This window comes from Camarhynchus parvulus, unplaced genomic scaffold (assembly GCF_901933205.1).
Source record: "Camarhynchus parvulus unplaced genomic scaffold, STF_HiC, whole genome shotgun sequence".
NCBI classification, from domain to species: Eukaryota; Metazoa; Chordata; class Aves; order Passeriformes; family Thraupidae; genus Camarhynchus; species Camarhynchus parvulus.
In genome coordinates, this window is record NW_022148347.1 from 212520 (window position 1) to 236623 (window position 24104).

A 24104-nucleotide genomic window follows, 5' to 3' on the forward strand; every position below is an offset into this window, starting at 1 on the left:
GACCCCCGGGACCCACCCCGGGAGCCCCAAAAGCCCCAAACTCCCCCCAAAATATCCCTCCAAACAAACCCCGTACCCACAGGTCCCGGTAGCGGCCCCCAGCCCCACCTGCGGCCCTCGGAGACTCCCGAAAACCCCGAAATCAGCCCCGGCACCTCCGAACCCCGGGACCCCCGTTCCCCCCCATCTAACCCCCTAGTCCTCCCCCATTTTCCCCCTTTTTCTCCCGATTTCCCCCCAATTTTCTCTCCCTTTACGCTCCCATTCCCTCCCATCAATCCCCCCACTTCCCCCCCATTTTCTCCCCCAGTTTCCCCTGTTAATTTTTAATTGTCTTAAAAATTTTTCTCCATTTTTATTTCCTCCCACCCAGCGATGCCGCCCCTCCATTATCCCTTCGTTTATTTTTTTTATCTTTTATTTTATTTTTTAGTTTTATTATTTAACTTTTTAATACTAATATTTTGAATTCCCCCCCCCCCAGCGATGCCGCCCCTCCCGGGGACGCCCTCGTTAATTTTTCAATTATTTTCATTTTTAATATTAATATTTTTATCCCCCCACAGCGATGCCGCCCCTCCCGGGGACGCCCCCGTTAATTTTTCAATTATTTTCATTTTTAATATTAATATTTTAATTCCCCCCCCCAGCGATGCCGCCCCCCGGTGCTGCTGCTGCCGCCCCCCCGCGGACGCCGCCGCTCTGCGCATGCTCATCGCCGCGCGCTTCTCCGAGGCCCCGCCCCCGGCGCTGCAGCGCGTGCCCCCCGCCGCCGGGGCCCCGCCCCCGCAGCCGCTGCCGGCACTGCGCATGCCCGGCGGGGCCCTGCTGGGCCCGGGCGCGGCCGCGCTGCTGCTGAGCCCCCCGCGCATGCGCGGCCGCGACCCCGCCGAGGCCGCCCTGGTGCGGCAGTGGGTGGCGTTCGCTGAGGGGGACCTGGGGACAGCGGCGGCCATTGCCATGGGGGGGCCCAAACAGGTGAGGGGAGTCCTGGGGTACCATTGGGGGGGGGTTTGGGGGTGTTTGGGGGGGTTACAGTGAGATTTGGGGGGGTTTGGAGGGGTTTTGGGGCAGTTTGGGGGGTCCCTGGTGTGGCAGTGGGTGGTGTTCGCTGAGGGGGACCTGGGGACAGCGGCGGCCATTGCCATGGGGGGGCCCAAACAGGTCAGAGGGGGCTGGGGAGGGGTCCTGGGGTACATTGGGGGGGTTACAGTGAGATTTGGGGCGGTTTGGGGGCAGTTTGGGGGGTCCCTGGTGCGGCAGTGGGTGGTGTTCGCTGAGGGGGACCTGGGCGCAGCGGTGGCCGTGGCCATGGGGGGGTCCCTGGGGGGGGTACAGCTGGAATTGGGGTGTTTGGGGAGGGGTCCCTGACGCCCCCTGCCCCCCAGGCCCGGCCCCACGGGCTCCAGGAGCTGCTCCGGGCTCTGGGGGCTCTCGAGTCCCACCTGAGCAGCGGCCGCTCCTTCCTGGTGGGCGACGGCGTCACGCTGGCCGACGTCACCGTGGTGTGCGCCCTGCTGGGGCCCTTCACGCAGGTGAGACCCCTCCCCAGATCCTGCTGGGACCCCCGGGAACGCCCCCAGATCCCCCTGAGCCCCCCAGTGTCACCGTGGCCGACGTCACCGTGGCCTGTGCCCTGCTGGGGCCCTTCACACAGGTGAGACCCCTCCCCAAAATGTGAGAGACCCCCGGGAATGCCCCCAGATCCTCCCCCAGTGTCCCCAATGTCCCTGTGACCCCCCCCAGGTGCTGGACCCCCCCTCCCGGGCCCCATTTCTGGGGGTCTCCCGCTGGTTCCTGTCCTGTGTCCGTCCGTGTCCGTCTGTCCGTCCGTGACCCTGTGACCCTCCCCCAATGACCCCCCCATGGTCTGTGTGACCCCCCCATGGTCTGTGTGACCCCTCCCCATATTCCTGCCCCCCCCCAGGTGCTGGACCCCCCCTCCCGGGCCCCGTTCCCGGGGGTCTCCCGCTGGTTCCGGTGCTGTGTCCGCCTGCCGCAGTTCCGGGCCGAGCTGGGGACGTGCGGCTCTGCGGGGGGGGGGACACCCCCGGGACGCCCCCAGGAGACCCCCGGGAGCGCCGGTGAGGCTGGGGGGTCACGGGGAGGGGGGGGTGGGGAATTGGGGGGGAAATGGAGATTTTGGGGGGGCGAAAATGGAGATTTTGGGGGGGAAAATGGAGAGTTTGGGGAAAAATGGAGATTTTGGGGGGGAAAATGGAGATTTTGGGGGGGAAAAATGGAGATTTTGGGGAAAAATGGAGATTTTGGGGGAAATGGAGATTTTGGGGGGGAAAAAATGGAGATTTTGGGGGGGGAATGGAGATTTTGGGGGGTTTTGGGAAGGAAAATGGGGATTTTGGGAGGGAAAGCGGAGATTTTTGGACGTTTTTGGGGCTAAAACCGTCGCTTTTGGGGGTCCCACATTGTGACCCCGTTTTGTGCCCTCCTGGCCCAGCAGAGCAGCCCCGGGCGGGGGTCCCGGGGGGGGTCCCGGCCGAGCCCCCCGGCCCAGCCAAGAGCGCGGCGCAGCTGAAGAAGGAGGCCAAGAAACGGGAGAAAATGGAGAAATTCCAGCAAAAGCAGGAGAAGAACCGGCAGCTGCAGGTGGGGGGGGGTCCCTGGGGGTCCCCGGGGGTCCCCGGGCCCCCCTGACCCCCCCGACCCCCCCAGGCCCAGGCCAAGGCCAAGCCCAGCAAGGCGCGGCGGGAGCTGCAGGGGCTGCGCTACGAGACCCCCACCCCCCCCGGCTGCAAGAAGGGTGAGGGGGGGTCTCAGATGGGGTTTGGGGGGTCTGGGGGGTTTTGGGGGGTTTTGGGTGGGTTTCAGGAGGGTTTGGGGGGTCTTGGGGGCGTTTGGGGGGTGTGGGGGGATCTTGGGGAGGTCTGGGGGGGTCTCAGGAGGGTTTGGGGGAGTCTGGGGGGGTTTTGGGGGGGTCTGGGGGGGCTCCAGGTGTGTTCGGGGGTCTGGGGTACATCTGGGGGTGTTTGGGGGGGGGGCTTGGGGGTCTCAGGAGGGTTTGGGGGGCTCTTGGGGGGTTTGGGGGCCGTTTGTGGGGGTCTCAGGACGGTGTGGGGGGTCTGGGGGGTGTGTGGGGGGGTTTTGGGGGGTCTCGGGTGGCTTTTGGGGGCATTTTCGGGGGTCTCAGGAGGGTTTTGGGGGGCTCCATGTGAGGCTCAGGGGGTTTTTGGGGCCCTCGGTGGGTCTGGGGGGCTCTGGGGGCACAGGGGGGTTCCAGGGCGGGCTCTGAGCCCAGGGACCCCTCCCCAGACGTGGGGGGACCCCTCCCCGAGAGCTACAGCCCCGGCTACGTGGAGGCGGCGTGGTACAGCTGGTGGGAGCAGGAGGGCTTCTTCCGGCCCGAGTGGGGCGTGAGTGGGGGTCCTGGGGGGGTCTGGGGGGTCTGGGGGGGTCCTGGGGGGTTTGGGGGTAGTTCTGGGGGTTGGGGCAGTTCTGGGGGGATTGGGGAGTTCTGGGGGTTTGGGGCAGTTCTGGTACAGCTGGTGGGAGCAGGAGGGCTTCTTCCGGCCCGAGTGGGGCGTGAGTGCGGCCCTGGGGGGCTTTAAATGGGTCTGGGGGGGTCCTGGGGGGGTCTGGGGGGCTTTAAATGGGTCTGGGGGGGTCCTGGGGGGTTTGGGGGTGTCCTGGGGGGGTCTGGGGGGGTCTTTAGATGCGTCTGGGGGGGTCCTGGGGCGGTTTGGGGGGGTTTGGGGTAGTTCTTGGGGGGCAGTTTTTGGGGTGTTTGGGCCAGTTTTGGGGATCCCTGGGGGGTTTTGGGGGGTATTTTTGGGGGGATTTGTGGCAGTTTTGGGGTCCCTGACCCCCGTGTCCCCCAGCGCTCCCTGGACGCCCCCAACCCCCGGGGCGTGTTCGTGATGTGCCTCCCCCCCCCCAACGTGACCGGGACCCTGCACCTGGGCCACGCCCTGACCGTGGCCATCCAGGACACGCTGACCCGCTGGTGAGTGACCGCAGGGACCCCGCGTGACCCCGAGTGACCCTGAGTGACCATAGAGTGACCACAGTGACCATGAGTGACCGCAGGGACCCTGAGTGACCCCGAGTGACCACGAGTGACCATAGTGACCCCAGTGACCCTGAGTGACCATTGAGTGACCCTGAATGACCACGAGTGGCCATAGAGTGACCATAGTGACCATAGAGTGACCACAGTGACCCTGAGTGACCATAGAGTGACCCAGTGACCCCGATGACCACAGTGACCATAGAGTGACCACAGTGACCATGAGTGACCCTGAGTGACCACAGTGACCCTGAGTGACCTTGAGTGACCATTGAGTGACCATTGAGTGACCCTGAGTGACCACTGAGTGACCCGTAGAATGGTCACCAGTGGCCACCTGGGGTCTGTGGAGTGACCTCAATGTCCCCAATTTCCCCAGTGACCCCCTAATGACCCCAGTGACCTTAATTTCCCCAGTGACCCCCTAATGACCCCAGTGACCCCAATGACCCCAGTGACTCCAATGACCCCCCGATGACCCCAATGACCCCCCATTGACCCCCCAGGCACCGGATGCGGGGGCTGACGGCGCTCTGGGCCCCGGGCTGTGACCCCAGTGACCCCAGTGACCCCTCATTGACCCCCCAATGACCCCCCAGGCACCGGATGCGGGGGCTGACCGCGCTCTGGGCCCCGGGCTGTGACCCCAGTGACCCCAGTGACCCCTCATTGACCCCCCAATGACCCCCCAATGACCCCCCAGGCACCGGATGCGGGGGCTGACCGCGCTCTGGGCCCCGGGCTGTGACCACGCCGGCATCGCCACCCAGGTGGTCGTGGAGCGGCGCCTGCTGCGCTCCCGGGGGCTGACGCGGCACCAGCTGGGCCGGGACGCCTTCCTGCGGGAGGTGTGGCGCTGGAAGGACGAGTGAGTGACCCCTGAGTGACCACTGGGGGGGATGTGACCCCTGAGTGACCCCTGAGTGACCGATGGGGGAGGATGTGACCCCTGAGACCACTGGGTGACCCCTGACTGCTGGGGGAGTGTGGCGCTGGAAGGACGAGTGAGTGACCCCTGAGTGACCGATGGGTGACCGATGGGTGACCCCTGAGTGACCCCTGAGTGACCACTGGGGGTGTGACCCCTGAGTGACCACTGGGGGGGGTGTGACCCCTGAGTGACCCCTGGGTGACCCCTGACTGCTGGGGGAGTGTGGCGTTGGAAGGACGAGTGAGTGACCACTGGGTGACCGATGGGTGACCCCTGAGTGACCCCTGAGTGACCACTGGGGGGGATGTGACCCCTGAGTGACCCCTGAGTGACCACTGGGTGTGACCCCTGAGTGACCACTGGGTGACCCCTGACTGCGGGGGTGTGAACCCGATGAGTGACCCCTGAGTGACCGAGGGGGGGGCCCCTGAGTGACGCCCCTGAGCGACCCCCTGGGTGACCACTGGGGGGGGATGTGACCTCTGAGTGCTGGGGAGTGGTGCCAGAAGGACGAGTGTGACCACTGGATACCGGGGTGACCGAGGGGGGGTGAGTGAGTGACCACTGGCCCAGTGACCAATGGGGGTGTGACCCCTGAGTGACCCCTGGGTGACCCCTGAGTGACCAGTAGGGGGGGTGTGAGTGCTGGGGGAGTGTGGCGCTGGAAGGACGAGTGAGTGACCCAGGGGTGACCCCTGAGTGACCCCAGAATGACCCCAGAGTGACCCCAGGGTCATCCCCAGCACCCCAGAGTGACCCCTGGCACCCCTAAATGACCCCAGAGTGACCCAGGGCACCCCTGAGTGACCCCAGCGTGACCCCAGTGTAACCCCTGGCCCTCTCCGTGCCCCCAGGAAGGGTGACCGCATTTACCAGCAGCTGCGGCGCCTGGGCGCCTCCATGGACTGGGGCCGCGCCTGTTTCACCATGGACCCGGTGAGCGGGGGGCGCTGGGGGGCTCCCCAAACCGCCCTGACCCCCCCTGACCCCCCCCGACCCCCCCTGACCCCCCCTGACCCCCCTGACCCCCAGAAAATGAGCCGCGCCGTCACCGAGGCCTTCGTGAGGCTGCACGAGCAGGGCCTGATCTACCGGAGCCGGCGCATCGTGCACTGGAGCTGCGCCCTGCGCTCGGCCATCTCGGACATCGAGGTACCAAAAACCCCCAAAATCACCCCGAAAACAGCCCCAAAACCCCCCAAAGCACCCCCTGAAATATCCCCTGAAACACTGCTCCGAAATCCCCCAAAATCACCCCAAAATTGTGCGCTGGAGCTGCGCCCTGCACTCAGACATCAAGGTACCCAAATCACCCAAAATCACCCCGAAAACAGCCCCAGAAACCTCCCAAAACACTGCTCCAAACGTGCCCCAAAATCACCCCAAAATCACCCCAAAATCGTGCGCTGGAGCTGCGCCCTGCGCCCGGCCATCTCGGCCATCAAGGTACCCAAATCACCCAAAATCACCCCGAAACATCCCCCAAAACATCCCCTGAAACGCTGCTGCAAACACGCCCCAAAATCCCCCAAAACCACCCCAAAACCCTGCCCCAGGACCCCCAAAACCCTGCCCTGAGGCACCCCCCAAAACACCCCAAAATCCCCCCAGAATCCCCCCAAAATCACCCCAAAACCCTGCCCCAGGGACCCCCCAAATTCCCCCTGGAGGTTTTTGGGGTCTCAGTGAGGTTTTTGGGGTTTTAATGGGGTTTTTTGGGGGGTCTGAGGATGTTTTTGGGGATTTTTTTGGATCTCTCAGGTGGAGAAGAAGGAGCTGGGGGTTGGGGTTTTGGGGATGTTTTTGGGGTTTCATTAGGGTTTTTGGGGTAATTTTGGGGTGTTTTTGGGGTCTCTCAGGTGGAGAAGAAGGAGCTGGGGGGGGTTTGGGGTCTCAGTGGGGTTTTTGGGGTAATTTTGGGGTGTTTTTGGGGTAATTTTGGGGGTGTTTTTGGGGTGTTTTGGGGGTAATTTTGGGGATGTTTTTGGGGTAATTTTGGGGTGTTTTGGGGTCCCCAGGTGGAGAAGAAGGAGCTGGGAGGCCGCACGCTGCTCAGGGTCCCGGGCTATGAGGAGCCCGTGGAGTTCGGGGTGCTGGTGGCGTTCGCCTACCCCCTGGAGGGGGCTGGTAATTGGGGCTGGGGGCTTTGGGGGGGCTCTGGGGCCCTCTGGGGTCTCTGTGGGTTTGGGGGGTCGCAGAGTGTTTGTGGGGTCCTTGGGGGTCCCTCTGGGGTCCCTGTGGGGTCTCTGGTGTTTATGGGGGTCCCTGTGGGGATTTGGGGGTCTCAGAGGTTCGCATGGGGTTCTTGGGGGTCCCCGGGTGTCCCTGGGGGGTCCCTGGTGGTATGGGGGGCTCTGGGGTTTGGGGGTCTCTGTGAGGTCCCCATGGGGTTTAGGGGCTCCCAGGGTGTTTGGGGGTCCCTGAGGGGATTTGGGGGCCACGGCGTTTGGGGTCCCCTGGGGACCCTGACCCCGGGTACCCGCCCCCAGGTGACCGGTACCCGGTGGCCGTGGGGCCACCTGGGAAACAGCTGGAGACAATGCTGGGGACACCTGGCGTACACCCCGGGTGCACCTGGGTGCACCAGGTGGGCAGCACCTGGGGGCACCTGGGAAACAGCTGGGATACACCTGGGCACACCTGGGATACACCTGGGCACACCTGGGATGCACCTGGGTGCACCTGGGATACACCTGGGATACACCTGGGTGCACCTGGGATACACCTGGGATACACCTGGGATACACCTGGGATACACCTGGGACACACCTGGGGTACACCTGGGCACACCTGGGGTACACCTGAGATACACCTGGGACACACCTGGGGGCACCTGGGACACACCTGGGGTACACCTGGGATACACCTGAGATACACCTGGGGTCACACCTGGGATACACCTGGGCACACCTGTCCCCAATGGCCCCGCCCCCTCTGTCCCCCCAGCACCTGCGTGGTCGGAGCGTGCGTCACCCAATCACGGGCCGGGTCCTGCCCGTGCTGCACGACGCCGTCGTGGACCCCCAGTTCGGCACCGGTGAGGGGCGGGGCCGGGGGCGGGGCTTGGAGGGGGTGTGGTGATTTAGGGGTGTGTCTGTTTGGAGGCGTGGCTTGCAGGGGTGTGGCTTGGAGGGGTGTGGTTATTTGGGGGTGTGGTCTCTTTGGGTGGGGCTGGTTTGGGGTGTGGCTTTGGGGGTGTGGCTGTTTTGGGGTGTGGCTTAGCGGGGTGTGGCTTGCTTGGGTGTGGCCGGTTTGGGGTGTGGCTCAAGTGGGTGTGGCCTAAAGGGGAGTGGCTTAGTCCCTTTACATACCCATGGGCGTGGCCACTGCGACCGCACCTGGGCGTGGCCAGGCCGGGCGTGTCCCTGCGTGGGCGTGTCCCAGCCCCTCTGGCCCCGCCCCCAGGCGCGGTCAAGATCACCCCCGCCCACGACGCCGCCGACTTCGAGGTGGGGCAGCGCCACGGGCTGGGCGTGGCCGCGGTCATCGGCGAGGACGGCACCATGGTCAACGTGCCCGCGCCCTTCCTGGTCAGTTTGGGGCCGTTCGGGGCGTTCTGGGGGATTTGGGGTGTTTTGGGGGATTTGGGGGATTTGGGTTATTTTGGGCAGTTTTGGGTCATGGGCTGGGCGTGGCCGCGGTCATCAGCGAGGATGGTGCCGTGGTCAACGTGCCCGCCGCCTTCTTGGTCAGTCTGGGGCCATTCGGGGCATTTTGGGTTATTTTGGGGGATTTGGGGTGTTCTGGTCACTCAGTGGTCATTCTGTGGTTATTCTGTGGTCATTGTGGTCAGTCTGCCCAGGGCATGCCGCGGTTCCAGGCGCGCTCGGTGGGGCTGTGGTCGCTGTGGTCACTCAGTGGTCACCAGTGGTCACTATGGTCACTCAGTGGTCACTCTGCTCATGGTCACTCTGTGCAGGGCATGCCGCGGTTCCAGGCGCGCCAGGCGCTGCTGGAGACCCTCAAGGAGCGGGGGCTGTTCCGGGGAGTGACCGAGAACCCCATGGTGGTGCCCATCTGCAGGTGAGGGACACCTGGGGACAGGGGACACACCTGGGGACACACCTGGGGACACACCTGGGGACACGGGGGTGAGCGAGAACCCCATGGTGGTGCCCATGTGCAGGTGAGGGTGGGGACACACCTGGACACAGGTGACACACAGGTGACGCTCAGGTGTCACAGGTGACCCTGTACCTGTCCCCAGCCGCTCCAAGGACGTCCTGGAGCCGCGGGCCGTGCCCCCGTGGTTAATTCCCAGTGGTACACTCGTGACGCAGGTGTACAGTGCACAGGGCTCCCGCCGCTCAGGGCGTCGAGCGGCGGGCCGTGCGGGCGCGGGGGGGACCTGAGGCTGCACCCGCCCGGCCACGCCCGCACCTGGTTCACCTGGATGGACAACATCAGGTGAGAGAACACCTCAAAAACCTGCCCAAAAACCTGCCCCAAAACCACACTCACATCCCAAAAACCTGCCCCAAAACCTGCCCCAAAAACCTGCCCCAAAACCACACTCACATCCCAAAAACGTGCCCCCCAAAACCTGCCCCAAAACCACACCCACATCCCAAAAACCTGCCCCAAAACCTGCCCCAAAACCCTACCCCAAAACCACACCCACACCTGCCCGGCCACGCCCGCACCTGGTTCACCTGGATGGACAACATCAGGTGAGACCACACCCAGAACCACACCCAGAACCACACCCACACCTGCCCCAAACCCTGCCCCACACCTGGTTCACCTGGATGGACACAGGTGAAGCCCTGCCCCAGGTGTGCTGACCTGTCCCTCACCTGTCCCACCTGTCCCTACCTGTGCAGGGACTGGTGCATCTCCCGGCAGCTCTGGTGGGGCCATCGCATCCCCGCCTACTTCGTCACCATCGACGACCCCCAGGTGCCCCCCGGACAGGTGAGCACTGGTTTGTACTGGATTATACTGGGATAAACTGGGATGTACTGGGATAAACTGGGAAAGGGTTAAAGGGGGATTCGGGGTTACTGGTTTGTACTGGGAGGGGACTGGGGGGGTCTCTGGGTGATTTTTGGGGTGATTTTTGGTGTTTTTGGGGTCGCGGGATGAAGATGAGAAGTTCTGGGTCAGGAGGGGTTTCTGGGGTGATTTCTGGGGGTTTTTTTGGGGGTTTATTTTGGGGTTTTTTGGGGTTTAGGACGAGGATGAGCGGTTCTGGGTCAGCGGGGTCTCTGGGGTGATTTTTGGGTTTATTTTGGGTTCTTTTTTGGGTCATAGGATGAAGATGAGAAGTTCTGGGTCAGCGGGCACTCTGGGTCATTTGGGGTCAGTTTTGGGGTCAGTTTTTGGGGTGATTTTGGGCGTTTTTGGTTTCCAGGATGAAGACGAGCGGTTCTGGGTCAGCGGGCGCTCCCCGGACGAGGCTCGGGCCAAAGCGGCCGCAGCGTTGGCGGGGTCAGCCCCGAGCTGGTCAGGCTGAGGCAAGGTGGGGCTGGGGGCACGGGGGGGGCAATGAGCGGGTCACTGATGGTCACTGTGGTCACTCCTGGTCCCTCTGTGGTCACTGATGGTCACTGTGGTCACTCCTGGCCCCTCCTGGCCCCTGTGATGGTCACTGATGGTCACTGTGGTCACTCCTGGCCCCTCCTGGTCCCTCTGTGGTCGCTGATGGTCACTGTGATCACTCTGGCCCCTGCTGTCCCTGCTGGTCACTGTGGCCACCCCTGGTGGTCCCTCTGGTCACTCTGATGATCACTCTGTTGGTCCCTGCTGGTCACTGTGGCTCCTGTTGGTCACTGTGGTCACTGTGGTCACTCTCTGGTCACTCTGTGGTCACTCTGCTGCAGACGAGGACGTGTTGGACACCTGGTTCTCCTCCGGCCTCTTCCCCTTCTCCATCTTCGGCTGGCCCGACCAGGTCCGGGGGGTTTGGGGGTCCCTGGGGGTCCCATTCTCACTTTGGGGGTCCCGCTTTGCCCCTGGGGGTGTTTTTGGGGTCCCTGGGAGGATTTTGGGGGTCCCAGGGAGGATCTGGTATTTTTGGGGGGATTTTGGGGTTTTTTGGGGGGGGATTTAGGATCCCTGGAGGTGTTTATGGGGGTCCCAGGGGGTTTTTTGGGGGTCCCGTTCCCATTTTGGGGTCCCCCAGACCCCCGACCTGGAGCGTTTCTACCCGGGGTCCCTGTTGGGGTTTTGGGGGTCCCTGGGGGTTTTTGGGGTCCCTGGGTGGGATTTGGGGGGTTTTGGGGGTTTTTGGGGATCCCTGGGTGGGATTTGGGGGGGTTTGGGGGTTTTTGGGGTCCCTGGGTGGGATTTGGGGGGTTTGGGGTTTTTTGGGGGTCCCGTTCTCACTTTGGGGTCCCCCAGACCCCCGACCTGGAGCGTTTCTACCCGGGCTCGCTGCTGGAGACCGGGCACGACATCCTGTTCTTCTGGGTGGCCAGGATGGTGATGCTGGGGCTGGCGCTGACCGGGAAGCTGCCCTTCCGGGAGGTGGGACCCCAAAACGCCGAAAATCACCCCAAAAATCACCCCAAAAATAACCCCGAGAATAACCCCAAAAATACTCCTCAAAATGCAACCAAAATAACCCCAAAATCCACCCCAAAACCCCCCAGTGGTGATGCGGGGCTGGCCCTTACTGGGAGGCTGCCTTTTCATGAGGTGGGACCCCAAAACCACCTGAAACCACCCCAAAAATCACCCCAAAACCACCCCAAAGCGCCACCAAAAATACCTCTAAAATCCCCCACAAAACGCGTGAAAATAACCCCAAAAATGCCCCCAAACCCCCCGGCCCCACCATCCTCAGGTGTGTCACCTCTCCCCTACCTGTCCCAGGTGTCCCACCTGTCCCCCCAGGTGTACCTGCCCTGTCCCCAGGTGTCCCCAGGTGTGTCACCTGTCCCAGGTGTGTCACCGACTGTCCCCACCTGTCCCCCCAGGTGTGTCCCTGTCCCCAGGTGTCCCACCTGTCCCCCCAGGTGTACCTGCCCTCCCCAAGGTGTCCCCAGGTGTGTCACCGACTGTCCCCACCTGTCCCAGGTGTACCTGCCCTGTCCCCAGGTGTCCCCAGGTGTGTCACCTGTCCCAGGTGTGTCACCTGTCCCCACCTGTCCCCCCAGGTGTACCTGCACGCCATCGTGCGCGACGCCCACGGCCGCAAGATGAGCAAATCCCTGGGCAACGTCATCGACCCCCTGGATGTCATCACGGGGGTCACGCTGCAGGTGGGACCCCAAAAACGCCCCAAAACCACCCAAAAACACCCCAAACCCAGCCAAAATACCCAAAACCCCCCGAAAACCTCCAAAAAAGCCCCAAATCCCCGCAGGAGCTGCACCAGCAGCTGGAGAGCAGCAACCTGGACCCGGCAGAGCTGGAGCGGGCCCGGGAGGGGCAGGTGGGATTTTGGGGGGTCCTGGGGGGGATTTGGGGGATTTTGGGGGAGATTTGGGGGATTTGTGGGGTCTGGGGGGATTTGGGGTGGATTTGGGGCATCCAGGGGGAATTTGGGGGATTTGAAGGAAATTTGGGGTGGATGTGGGGGCGGCCGGGGGGGTTTTGGGGGGGGGTTTGGGGGGTTGTTTTGGGAGGGATTTGGGGTTTTGGGGGTGTTTTTGGGGGCTCTTTATCCCCTGTGTCCCCCCAGAAACGCGACTTCCCCGAGGGGATCCCCGAGTGCGGGACGGACGCGCTGCGCTTCGCCCTCTGCGCCTACACGGCTCAGGGTACCCGAGAGTGCCCCAAACCGCCCCAAAACCACCCCAAAACCACCCCAAAAACACCCCAGAAACACCCCAAAAACACCCCAAAAACACCCCAGAAACACCCCAAAAACACCCCAAAAACACCCCAAAAACACCCCAAAAACACCCCAAAAACCAAAACACCCCAAAAACCCTAAAACACCCCAAAACACAAAACACCCCAGAAACACCCCAAAACACCCCAAAAACACCCCAGAAACACCCCAGAAACACCCTAAAACACCCTAAAAACACCCTAGAAACACCCCAGAAACACCCCAGAAACACCCCAAAAACACCCCAAAACACCCAACACCCTAAAACCACCCCAAAACACCCCAGAAACACCCCAAAAACACCCTAAAAACACCCCAGAAACACCCCAGAAACACCCCAGAACCAACCCGAAACTGCCCCAAACCGCCCCAGAAACACCCTAAAACCAAGCCAAAACACCCCAATAACACCCCAAAACACCCTAAACCGTCCTGACACCCTAAACACACCCCAAAACACCCCAAAACCACGCCAGAACATCCCAAAACAAATCCAAAACAAACCCAAAACCAATGCAAAATACCCCAAAAATACACCAGACCCACCCCACATCCCCTCAACCCCTCCATTTTGCCCCCAGGCCGGGACATCAGCCTGGACGTGGGGCGCGTGCTGGGGTACCTGACCCTTTTTGCCCCATTTTACCCCATTTTGCCCGTTTTGCCCCATTTTACCCCGTTTTGCCCCATTTTACCCCATTTTACCCCATTTTACCCCATTTCCCCTATTTGCCCTGCGTGGGCGTTTTTACATTTTACCCCATTTTGCCCCATTTTGCCCCATTTTACCCCAATGCCCCGTTTTGCCCCGTTTGGCCCCCAGGCCGGGACATTAACCTGGACGTGGGGCGCATGCTGGGGTACCTGACCCTTTTTGCCCCATTTTACCCCATTTTACCCCATTTTACCCCATTTTACCCCGTTTTACCCCCAGCGATTAACCTTTTTGGGGTACTTCCCCTTTCCCTTTTCTTTTTGCCCCATTTTACCCCTTTTGCCCCATTTTTACCCCATTTTGCCCCATTTTGCCCCATTTTACCCCGTTTTGCCCCTTGCCCCATTTTGCCCCATTTTGCCCCGTTTTGCCCCCAGGCCGGGACATTAACCTGGACGTGGGGCGCGTGCTGGGGTACCCCCTTTTTTCCCCCTTCCCCTCCCCGTTGGCGGTCTAACGGTGTGACGGGCGCCGCGCTCAGGGGGGAGCCCCCGCCCCGGACACACAGGTACCCCCCGGGACCCCCTGGGACCCCCCTGACACCCCCCATAGCCCCCCTGAACACCCAGAGACCCCCGGGACACCCCCGAGACTCCCTTGGGACCCCCTGAACCCCCTGAGCCCCCCAGTTATGGGGCTGAGACTTCCCCCTCCCAACCCATGGGGTTTTCTGAGCCCCCATTCTCCCCAATGTCCCCATTGACCCCAATGTCCCCATTGACCCCAATGTCCCCCCAGTGTCCCCATTGACCCCAATGTCCCCATTGACCCCAGTGTCCCCAATGTCCCTGTTGTGTCCCCAATGACCCCAATGTGCCCCCGGTGTCCCCCCAATGTCCCCCTGACCCCCCTGCTGTCCCCAATGACCCCAATGTCCCCAATGACCCCAATGTCCCCAATGTCCCCACAGTGTCCCCAATGTCCCCACAGTGTCCCCAATGTCCCTTTGGTGTCCCCAGGTGCCCCGGGGGTCGCTGGCCGAGCGCTGGGTGCGCAGCCGCCTCAGCCGGGCCGTGCGGGGCTGCGGCGCCGCCCTGGGCGGCTTCGACTTCCCGGCGGCCACCACGGCCGTGCACGGCTTCTGGGTCTACGAGTTCTGTGACGTGTACCTGGTATGGCCTTGGGGACACTGGGGACGCTGGGGGGACATTGGGGTGTTCATGGGGTCTGTGGGGTTTATGGGGGATATGGGGGTACAGAGCTCTACGGGGCCACCACGGCCGTGCACGGGTTCTGGGTCTATGAGTTCTGTGACGTGTACCTGGTATGGGGACACTGGGGACATTGGGGGGACATTGGGGACATTGGGGTGTTCATGGGGGTTATGGGGGTTATGGGGTACAGAGCTCTACGGGGCCACCACGGCCGTGCACGACTTCTGGGTGGTTTTTGGCAATCCTGGCTGGTGTTGGGGTCCCCAGAGTGGTTTTTGGGGTCCGTGGGTGTTTTTTAGGATCCCCAGCTGTTCTTTGGGGTCCCTGGGGGTCATTTGGGGTCCACAGGTAGTTTTTGGGATTCCCTGTCTGTTTTTGGGGTTCCCTGGTGTTATTTGGGGTTTGTGGGTGTTTTTTGGGTTCCCTGTCTGTTCTTTGGGGTTCCCTGGGCGTTTTTTGGGGTTCTCAGGGTGGTTTCTGGGGTTTTTGGGGGTTTTGGGATGGTTTTTTGGGGTTTTCGGGGTGGTTTTTGGGGTTTTGGGATGGTTTTTTGGGGTTTTTGGGGTGGTTTTTGGGGTTTTTTGACCCGTTTCTCCCCCCCCAGGAATGTGTGAAGCCGGTGCTGGCCCGAGCGACCCCCGCCCAGCCCGGGGGGGAGGGGCAGGAGGAGGAGGGGGAGGGGCAGCAGGAGGGGGAGGGGCGCGACGGCGACGAGGAGGAGGAGGAGCAAGGTGAGGGGGGAGGGGCGGGGGGTCCTGGGGGGTTTGGGGGTCCTGAGGGGTTTTTGGGGGTTCCCAAGGGTTTTTTGGGGGTCCCAGGGGGATTTTGGGGGGATCCTGGGGGTTTTTGGGGTTCCTGATGATGATGATGATGATGATGAAGGTGACGTGGAGGCCGTCAGGGCCACGCTGCTGCTCTGCCCGGACGGGGGGCAGGTGTCGGTTCTGGGGTTTTTGGGTGGTTTTTGGGGTTTTTGTGGGGTTTTTTTGGGGGGTTTTGGGGTTTTTTATGGCGCTGATTACAATGATGATGATGATGGTGATGATGACGATGATGATGACGATGATGATGCTGATGATGATGATGGTGATGATGACGATGATGATGATGATGATGATGACGATGATGATGGTGGTGATGATGACGATGATGATGATGGTGGTCCCCAGGTGACCTGGCGGCCGTCAGGGCCACGCTGCTGCTCTGGGCAGGTGTTTTGGGGGGGTTTTGTGGGGTTTGGGTGTTTTTTGGGTTTTTGGGGGTTTTTGGGGTGCTGATCACAACGATGATGACGATGATGATGATGATGATGACGATGGTCCCCAGGTGACCTGGCGGCCGTCAGGGCCACGCTGCTGCTCTGCCTGGACGGGGGGCTGCGCCTGCTCGCCCCCTTCATGCCCTTCCTGGCCGAGGAGCTGTGGCAGCGCCTGCCCCGCGCCCCCCCCGCGCCCCCCAGCGTCAGCCTGGCCCCCTTCCCCGAGCCCGAGCAGGTCTGGGGGTCCCGGGGGGGTCTGGGGGGTCCTGGGGGCGATCCCAGGGGGTGTTTATGGGGCTCAGGGGGATTTGGGGGTCCTTGGGAGGATTTGGGTGTCCTGAGGGGTCCTGGGGGGTTTTGGGGGGTTCCTGGGTGGGGTTTGGGTGTTTTGGGGGTCCCAGGGGGTCCCTGACGCCCCCCGCCCCCCCCGCTGTGCCCCCCAGTTCTGCTGGCAGGACGAGGAGGCCGAGGCCACCATGGAGTTCGTGCTGAGCATCGTGAGGGCGCTGAGGAGCCTGAGGGCGGCGCACGGGCTGACCCGCCAGAGACCCCGCGTGTGAGCTGGGGAGGGGGCGTCGGGGCTCCGGGGGGGTTAATGGGGGTTTGGGGGGGTTAAATGGGGGTTAACGGGGTTTTATGGGGGTTTGGGGGTCCTGGGCATCACAGCCCCGTGTGAGCTGGGTGGGGGGCTTCGGGGTCTCAAATTCGGGTTTGGGGGGCTCTGGGGGCTCCTCTGGGGGTCTCTGGGTTTTCTCAGGGGGTCTCCAGGGATCTCAGGGGGTCTCTAACCCCTCGTTTTGTGCCCCCAGGTTTCCTGCAGACCCCAGACCCGAGCTGGGGTCCCGGGGTCCTGGGGCTGGGTTTTTTTGGGTCTCAGGGGGCTCTACTCGTTTGTAGTGCGCGGGGTGGGCTCCGGCGTGCGCTGCTGGGGGGTGGGGGGCCCCGGGCCGCGTCGGGGCGCCCCCCGGGCTGCGCGCGTGCGTCGGCGTCCGGCTGCGGTGCACCTGCTGCTGCAGGTGAGGCACCGCGTGACGTCATCGGGGTGACGTCATCATTGACACAGTGACGTCAGCGGGGTGGGCGGGGTCCCTTTGGGGCTTTGGGGTCACTCTGGGGTCCATGTTGGGCAGTTTTGGGGTCATTTTGGGGGCTTTGGGGTCCCCAGCACCACCATGCCATCACAGCCCCACCGCACCCCCATTTTTTTGGGGTGGTTTTCCCCATTTTTCGGGTTTTTTCCCAATTTTTCATTTTTTCCCCCATTTCAGGGCATCGTGGACCCCCCCTCGGAGCTGGCCCGGCTCGGGGGGCGCCGCCGGGAGCTCGGCCGGGCCCTGGAGCGGCTCCGGGAGCGCCGGGCGGGCCCCGGGTACGCCCAGAAGGTTCCGCCGCAGGTGCAGGAGAACGACGAGGCCAAGGTGGGCAAGGGGGGTCTGGGGGATTTTGGGATTTTGGGGGTTTTTTGGGATTTTTGGGAATTTTTTTGGGGGATTTTGGGGGTTTCTGGGGGGATTTTGGGGTTCCTGCTTCCCCCGCAGCTGGCCCAGCTGGAGTCGGAGCTGCGGAACGTTCTGGAAGCCGAGGAGCTGATGAGGAAAATGCTGTGACCCCTCCCCCCCATCCCCTCAGGAACCCTCCCCAAATAAAGCCTAGCTTGGCCCCGCCTCCACCTTGTGCTCATTGGGGGACCCCTGGGGGGGCGTGGCTTCACCCGGACAATGGGGTGGGCGTGGCCGCAGGTGGGGGCTCATGTTGCGTCCTGCTATGGGCGTGGCCTGGTGGGCGGGGCCACTTCTGACCCCTCCCCCTTTTTAACCCTAAAGAGACGCCGGGACCGAATTTTTACAAAAAACCTTTAATTAATTCCATAATTAACGAATTAATTCCTCTCCGTGCGCGTTGGGGGTTGGGGGGGGGCGTGGGGGTGGGGGGGGGGGGGGGGGGGGGGTCACAGCGCCCAGGGCAGGCGGAAGGCCTGGGGGGGGAGGGGCGTGCAGTGCGAGGCCTCGAAGTTCTGCAGGTGCTGCTGGGCCTGGGGGAGGGGCAGGGGGCGTGGTCAGCGCTGGGGCCACGCCCGCCCCACCCCGGGCCACGCCCAGCCCGCCCCGGCCACGCCCACACTCACCAGGTACAGCGCCAGCTGCTGCCGCTGGGCGGGGCTCAGATCCTCACCTGCAAAAGGGGGCGGGGACAAGGTCAGGGGTGTGGCCAGAGCCACGCCCAGTTCCTGATTGGTTCCTCTGCACGACCCGGCAGCCAATCGCTGCTGCTTCCCCCCAGCGCTGCCACGCCCTGCGCTCCCATTGGCTGCTCATTGCCCTGCCCAGCCAGGCCACGCCCATCTCAGCCCCATACCGATCAAAGCTCCAGGAAAAGGGGGCGGAGCAAAGGCCTTGAATCACTCCTGGCCCCGCCCCTGTCCCTCCCCCACCCACCCCCCACCCTGTTAGGCCCCGCCCACCCCATTAAGTCCCGCCCACTGCGGATCCAGGGGAAGGGGGGGCTGCGGTTGCCCTGGAGCTGCTCCAAACCCCGCCCCTGCCCCTCCCAGGCCCCGCCTCAGCCCCACCCAGTGAGGCCCCGCCAGCCCCGCCCACCGATGGCCCAGGGGAAGGGGGGGCTCCGGTCCCCCGCCCACTCCCGGAGCCGCTCCCGGCACCAGCTCTCGTCGGGGGGGCAGCGGCGCAGAACGGAGCCTGCGGGAAATGGGGGGAAAAACCGGGAATTAGGGACCGGAAACGGGGGCGGGATGGAAAAATGGGGAGGGGAGTTGTAAACCAAAACTGGGGTTAGAATATAAAAAACGGGGAGTTGGAACCCAAAAATGGGGATTTAACCCCGGAACTGCCGAACGGGACCCCAAAATCGTCACTCAGACTCCATGGGGGGGTCCCAGCCCGACCTGGGGAGGGGTCACTCAGGGGGGTCAGGGGTCAGTCAGGGGGGTCAGGGGTCAGAGGTCACTCACTCTGCTCCTCGGGCGTCGCCGCCTCGAGCCACTCCCGCACCGCCCGCAGCCCCTCCCCCGCCAGCACCTTGGGGTACCTGGGGGCAATCGGGGGGGTCAGGGACCCCCGGGACCCCAAAATCCCCCAAAGGACCCCAAACCCACCTGGGACCACCCCCAGGGATCCCCCAGACCCACCTCAGAACCCCCAAACCTCACAGAGACCCCAAACCCACATGGGGACCCCAAAACCCCCCAGGGACTCCCCAAAAGCCACTGGAGGATCCCCCAAACCTCCCTGGGCACCCCCAACCCCCCCTCAGGACCCCCAAACTCCCCCAGTTGTGCCCCAGCCCCCCCAGGACCCCCCAGACCACCCTGGGGACCCCCAGGATCCCCCAATTCCCCCGTCCCCACCGGTGCTGCAGCAGTTTGAGCAGGAGGTCGTTGCCGCGGTTGGAGGCGATGTCATCGGGGGTCCTGGGGGGACACGGGGGGGGTTTGGGTGGTTTTGGGTTTTTTGGGGGTCCCCAGGGTGATTTGGGGTTTTTGGGGTTTTTTGGGGGTTTTGGGGGTGATTTTGGGGGGTTTTTGGGGCCTCACGTGGTGGTGATGATCTCGTCCTTGGTGCGCCGCACCAGCAGCACGGGGCCCTGGTACCTGGGGGGAATTTGGGGGAATTTTTGGGGTTTTTGGGGGTGCCGTCCCCAGGAGGAGTCCCCAAAAGGCTGGGGGGGTTTTGGGGCTGTTTTTGGGGTGGTTTTGGGGGGTTTTGGGGCATTTCTGGGGTACCTGCAGAGCTGCTCGGCGTTGTTGAGGTTCAGGTGCTCCCGAACCGTCTGAGTCACCAACTCCCCTGGGGGGCAGAACCAGGGGCAGTTTGGGGGGAATCTGGGGGAATTTGGGGTTTTGGGGGGTTTGAGGGGTTTTGGGGGAATTTGGGTTTTTGGGAGGGTTTTTTGGGGGCTTTTGCTCGGTGTTTTTCGGGAGATGTTTTTAGTGTGATTTAGGGGTTTTTTGGAGGGTGGTTTTGGTGTGATTTAGGGTAAATTTTGGGGTGGTTTTGGGGATATTTTTGGGGTGATTTAGGGTCATTTTCGGGGTATTTTTGGGGTGGTTTTGGTGTGATTTGGGGGTGGTTTTGGGGGTGTTTTTAGGTGTTTTTTGGGATCTTTTTGGTGTTTTTTGGGAAAGGTTTTTGGTGTGATTTTGGGGTTTATTGGGGGGTGTTTTTGGGGGTTTTGGTGTGACTTGTAATTTCCGGTTTTTGGTGTTTTTGGTGTGATTTAGGAGTTTTTTGGGGACTGTTTTGGGGGTATTTTTGGTGTGATTTCGGGTGATTTCTGGGCTGGTTTTGGTGTGATTTTGGGTGATTTCCAGGGTGTTTTTGGGGATATTTTTGGGGTGATTTAGGGTTTTTTGGGGGCTGTTTTTGGGGTGTTTTTGGTGTGATTTCGGGCGGTTTCTGGGCCGTTCCTGGGGCGTCACTCACGCCAGCTGCGGGGCAGCACCTTCAGCGCCAGCGGCACGAGGTCGTCGAAGGAGGCGTCGAGGACGAGACCCCCGAGCTCGGGGTAGGACATGGCGGCCCAGGTGGCTGGGGGGCCCAAAACGGGTCAGGGGGGCCCAAAATGGGTCAGAACAGCCCCAAATGGGTCAGGGGGACCCGAAATGGGTCAGGGGGACCCAAAATGGGTCAGGGGGGCCCCAAATGGGTCAGAACAGCCCCAAATGGGTCAGGGGGACCCAAAATGGGTCAGGGGGACCCAAAATGGGTCAGGCGGGCCCCAAATGGGTCAGAACAGCCCCAAATGGGTCAGGGCTTGGCCCCCAGTCCCTCCCAGTGCCCTGAACCCCAATCCCAGTGCTCCCAGTTTGCCCAGTAGCAGTGAAGCCCCCGATGGACCAGGCCCCCAATCCATCCCAGTATAACCCAGTATAACCAGTATAACCCCATCCATCCCAGTATAACCCAGTACAAACCAGTATAACCAGTATAACCCGCTATTACCGGTGAAGCCGCCGATGGACCAGGCCCCCAATCCATCCCAGTATAACCAGTATAACCAGTATAACCTATAACCAGTATAACCCCGTCCATCCCAGTCCATCCCAGTATAACCAGTACAAACCGGTGAAGCCGCCGATGGACCAGGCCCCCAGTCCATCCCAGTATAACCAGTATAACCCAGTATAACCAGTATAACCAGTATAACCAGTATAATCAGTACAAACCAGTATAACCAGTATAACCAGTATAACCAGTACAAACCAGTATAATCCAGTATAACCAGTATTACCGGTGAAGCCGCCGATGGACCAGGCGTACACCACGATGCTGGGGGGGGCGAAGCGCAGCTGCTGCAGCGCGAAGCGAACCACGACGTCCATGGCGTTGGCCTCGCTCTGGGGCAGGGGCACCCCTTAAAAACGGCCCGGGGGGGCCCCAAAAACCCCCCAAAAATCCCGGGTTCAGGGACCCCCAAAAACCCCAAAAAACCCCCCAAAAATCCCGGGGTTCAGGGACCCCCAAAAACCCCAAAAAACCCCCCAAAAATCCCCCAAAAACCCCAAAAATCCCGGGGTTCAGGGACCCCCAAAAACCCCAAAATCCCCCATAAATGAACCCCAATCTTTGCGCCCACAGTGCTGGATTCACTCTGGAACCCCAAATGGGGGCTCAGGGGTCCCCAAAATCCCCCAAAATTCCCCCAGGACCCCCCCAGACTCACGGTGCCCCCAGGACCCCCCCAGGACCCCCCAATCCCCCCAGCGCCCCCAGACTCACGGTGCTGCCGCCGAAGCCGGGGTGGTTCCAGCCCAGCACCGAGTACCCGGCTGGGGGGGGATCGGGGGGGTCAGGGGGGGCTCCGGACCCCCCCAAATCCAAACATGATGGGGGGGGGGAACAGGGGCAGAAAGAACCCCCCAGAAAGTCCTGGGGGCGGTTTTGGGGTCCCTGGGGGGGTTCTGGGGGCAGCTTTGGGGTCTTGGAGGGAATTGAGGGGTCAGTTTTTGGGGTTCGGGGTCAGTTTCGGGGTCCCAGGGGCAGTTTTGGGGTCAGTTTTTGGGGTCAGGGGTTAGGGGTCAGTTTTGGGGTCAGTTTTTGGGGTCAGGAGTAATTTTGGGGTCAGTTTTTGGGGTCAGGGGTCAGTTTTGGGGTCAGGGGTCAGTTTGGGGTCAGTTTCGGGGTCCCAGGGGCAGTTTTGGGGTCAGTTTCTGGGGTCAGGGGTCAGGGGTCAGTTTTGGGGTCCGTTTTGGGGTCCCCTCGTACCCTCCAGGGGGGTGCTCAGACACCCGACCTCGTAGAAGCCGGCATTGCCCTCACAGCAAATCACCTGGGGGGGAAACGGGGGTCAGGGACCCCAAAATCCCCCTGGGACCCCCCAAAACCACCCTGGGACCCCCCAAAATCCCCCGGGACCCCAAAACCTCTCCGGGACCCCAAAATCCCCCCCCTGGGACCCCCAAACCCCCTGGGACCCCCCAAAATTCCCCCCAAACCCCCAGGGACCCCACAAACCCCTGTGGAATCCCCCAAAGCCCCCGGGACCCCCCAAAATCCCCCTTGGGATCCCCCAAACCCCCCCAGGAACCCTCTGAGACCCCTCCAGACCCCCCCAGGAACCCCAAACCGCCCCCAAATCCCCTCCAAATCACCCCCAAATTCCCCCAAACCCCCCCTGGGACCCCCCAAACCCCCCCACACCCCCCGTTCCCCACCAGGGTGTCCCCGCGGGCCCGGTCCCGGCCCCTCCTGTCGATGACCATGGCGTCGATCTCTTCCGGTCGCGCCGCCAACTTCCCCCCTCCCCACTGGGAACGGGCGGGGGTGCAAACTGGGAAATGGGGCATGCCCCCCCCCCGAGCTGGGACACGGGGCAAATGGGGGTCAGGGGGGCAAACGGGGCGGCAAATGGGGCAATTGGGAGCTTCGCCCGCTGCCCCCCGAACTGGGAAACGGGCCAAATACAGGGTCAGGGGGGCAAATGGGGGGGCAAATGGGAGATTCGCCTGCTGCCCCCCGAACTGGGGACGGGGCAAATGGGGGTCAGGGGGGCAAATGGGGGAAAGAAGGAGATCCGCGGCGCCCCGAGCTGGGCAATGGGGCAAATGGGGGTCAGGGGGGCAAATGGGGGGGCAAATGGGGCAATGGGAGCTTCACCCGCTGCGCCCCGAGCTGGGCAATGGGGCAAATACGGGGTCAGGGTTTGGGGTCCAGAGGTAATCCCGGGCTATTTCAGAATCCGCAACAATTCCATGGATAGTTTGGGATATTTTAAGGGTAATTTGGGATATTTTGGGTTTGTTTTTGGGACTCTCACCTGCTCGATGAGCCACGCCTGCCCCTGCAGCAACGTGGGGCTGGGCCGGGTGTGGCTCAGGGGCACTTGGGGATATCTCAGGGATATTTTGGGTTACATTTATGATATTTTGGGATAATTTTGGATACGTTTTTGGCTCTCACCTGCTCGATGAGCCGCGCCTAGCCCTGCAGCAGGGCTCGGTGTGTCTCAGGGATATTTGGGGATATCTCAGGGATACTTTAGGGTAACTTTATGGTATTTTGGGATAATTTGGGGGATATTTTGGGGGATATTTTGGGGCTCTCACCTGCTCGATGAGCCGCGCCTGGCCCTGCAGCAGCGCCGGCAGCAGCGCTCTCTGCAGCAGCCGCACCGAGCCCGGGAACAGCATCCGCCGGCCCAGGGTGTGAGCCAGGAGCAGCCTGGGGGCGGGGCCGGGACACGCCCAGGGGCGGGGTCAGTGCAGGCACACCCAGGGGTGAGGTCAATAGGACATGCCCAGGGGGCGGGGCCAGCACTCCCACCCATCTTTCCCCCCCACTGCCAATCAATCATCTCCTTCCCACCCTGACCACACCCACCCTCCTTAGCCCCGCCCACCCACTCTACATAGCCCCACCCCCACAAAGCCACACCCACCCGGGCCCCACCCACCCGGTATAACAACCACCTCACCCCTGCACGGCCCCGCCCACACTCGAGCCCCGCCCCCGCAGAGCCCCGCCCCCCGAGGCCCCGCCCACCTGGCCAGGGCGCACGGAAGTTTCCGGAGCGCCCCCAGGAGCCCCCGGGAGCCCCCCCGGGGCCGGGGCGGGGCCTGGAGCAGCGGCACCGCCCTCGAGCCGCCCCTGCGACCAATCACAGCTCAGGGGCGGGTCTGGGGGGGGCGGGGTTTGTTTTTGGGGTCCCAGGGGTTTTTTGGGTGTCCCAGGGGGTTTTAGGGCTCTTTTCTGATATCCCAGGGGATACTTTTGGTTCCCAGGATGTT

At 62.6% G+C, this 24104-nt stretch overlaps 2 protein-coding genes across 2 annotated transcripts; one reads left to right on the forward strand and one right to left on the reverse strand.

The window, feature by feature from the left end:
* The first annotated feature begins 837 nt into the window (after positions 1-837).
* On the forward strand, positions 838-17527 carry VARS1 (valyl-tRNA synthetase 1). Its single transcript, XM_030970322.1, is given in 34 exon segments — positions 838-978; positions 1389-1535; positions 1928-2084; positions 2459-2607; positions 2674-2761; positions 3271-3371; positions 3837-3961; positions 4728-4892; positions 5810-5891; positions 5988-6107; positions 6974-7091; positions 7445-7542; positions 7863-7992; positions 8361-8485; positions 8875-8978; positions 9163-9204; positions 9267-9362; positions 9779-9869; positions 10309-10371; positions 10374-10416; positions 10778-10848; positions 11298-11423; positions 12056-12160; positions 12265-12333; positions 12583-12661; positions 13828-13901; positions 14410-14562; positions 15209-15335; positions 15931-16097; positions 16306-16418; positions 16672-16718; positions 16760-16878; positions 17131-17280; positions 17401-17527. Coding segments are annotated over 34 exon segments (3621 nt in total). The 5' UTR covers positions 838-870; the 3' UTR covers positions 17470-17527.
* A 245-nt stretch (positions 17528-17772) lies between these two features.
* ABHD16A (abhydrolase domain containing 16A) lies at positions 17773-23980 on the reverse strand (the record flags this gene model as incomplete). The annotated part of the gene is made up of 15 exons (XM_030970323.1): positions 17773-17894; positions 17988-18034; positions 18460-18558; positions 18831-18907; positions 19227-19289; positions 19413-19469; positions 19602-19665; positions 20302-20406; positions 21110-21233; positions 21598-21647; positions 22084-22147; positions 22533-22625; positions 22688-22762; positions 23424-23538; positions 23860-23980. Coding segments are annotated over 15 exons (1238 nt in total), but the record flags the coding sequence as incomplete, so codon positions are not given.
* Positions 23981-24104: the final 124 nt, after the last annotated feature.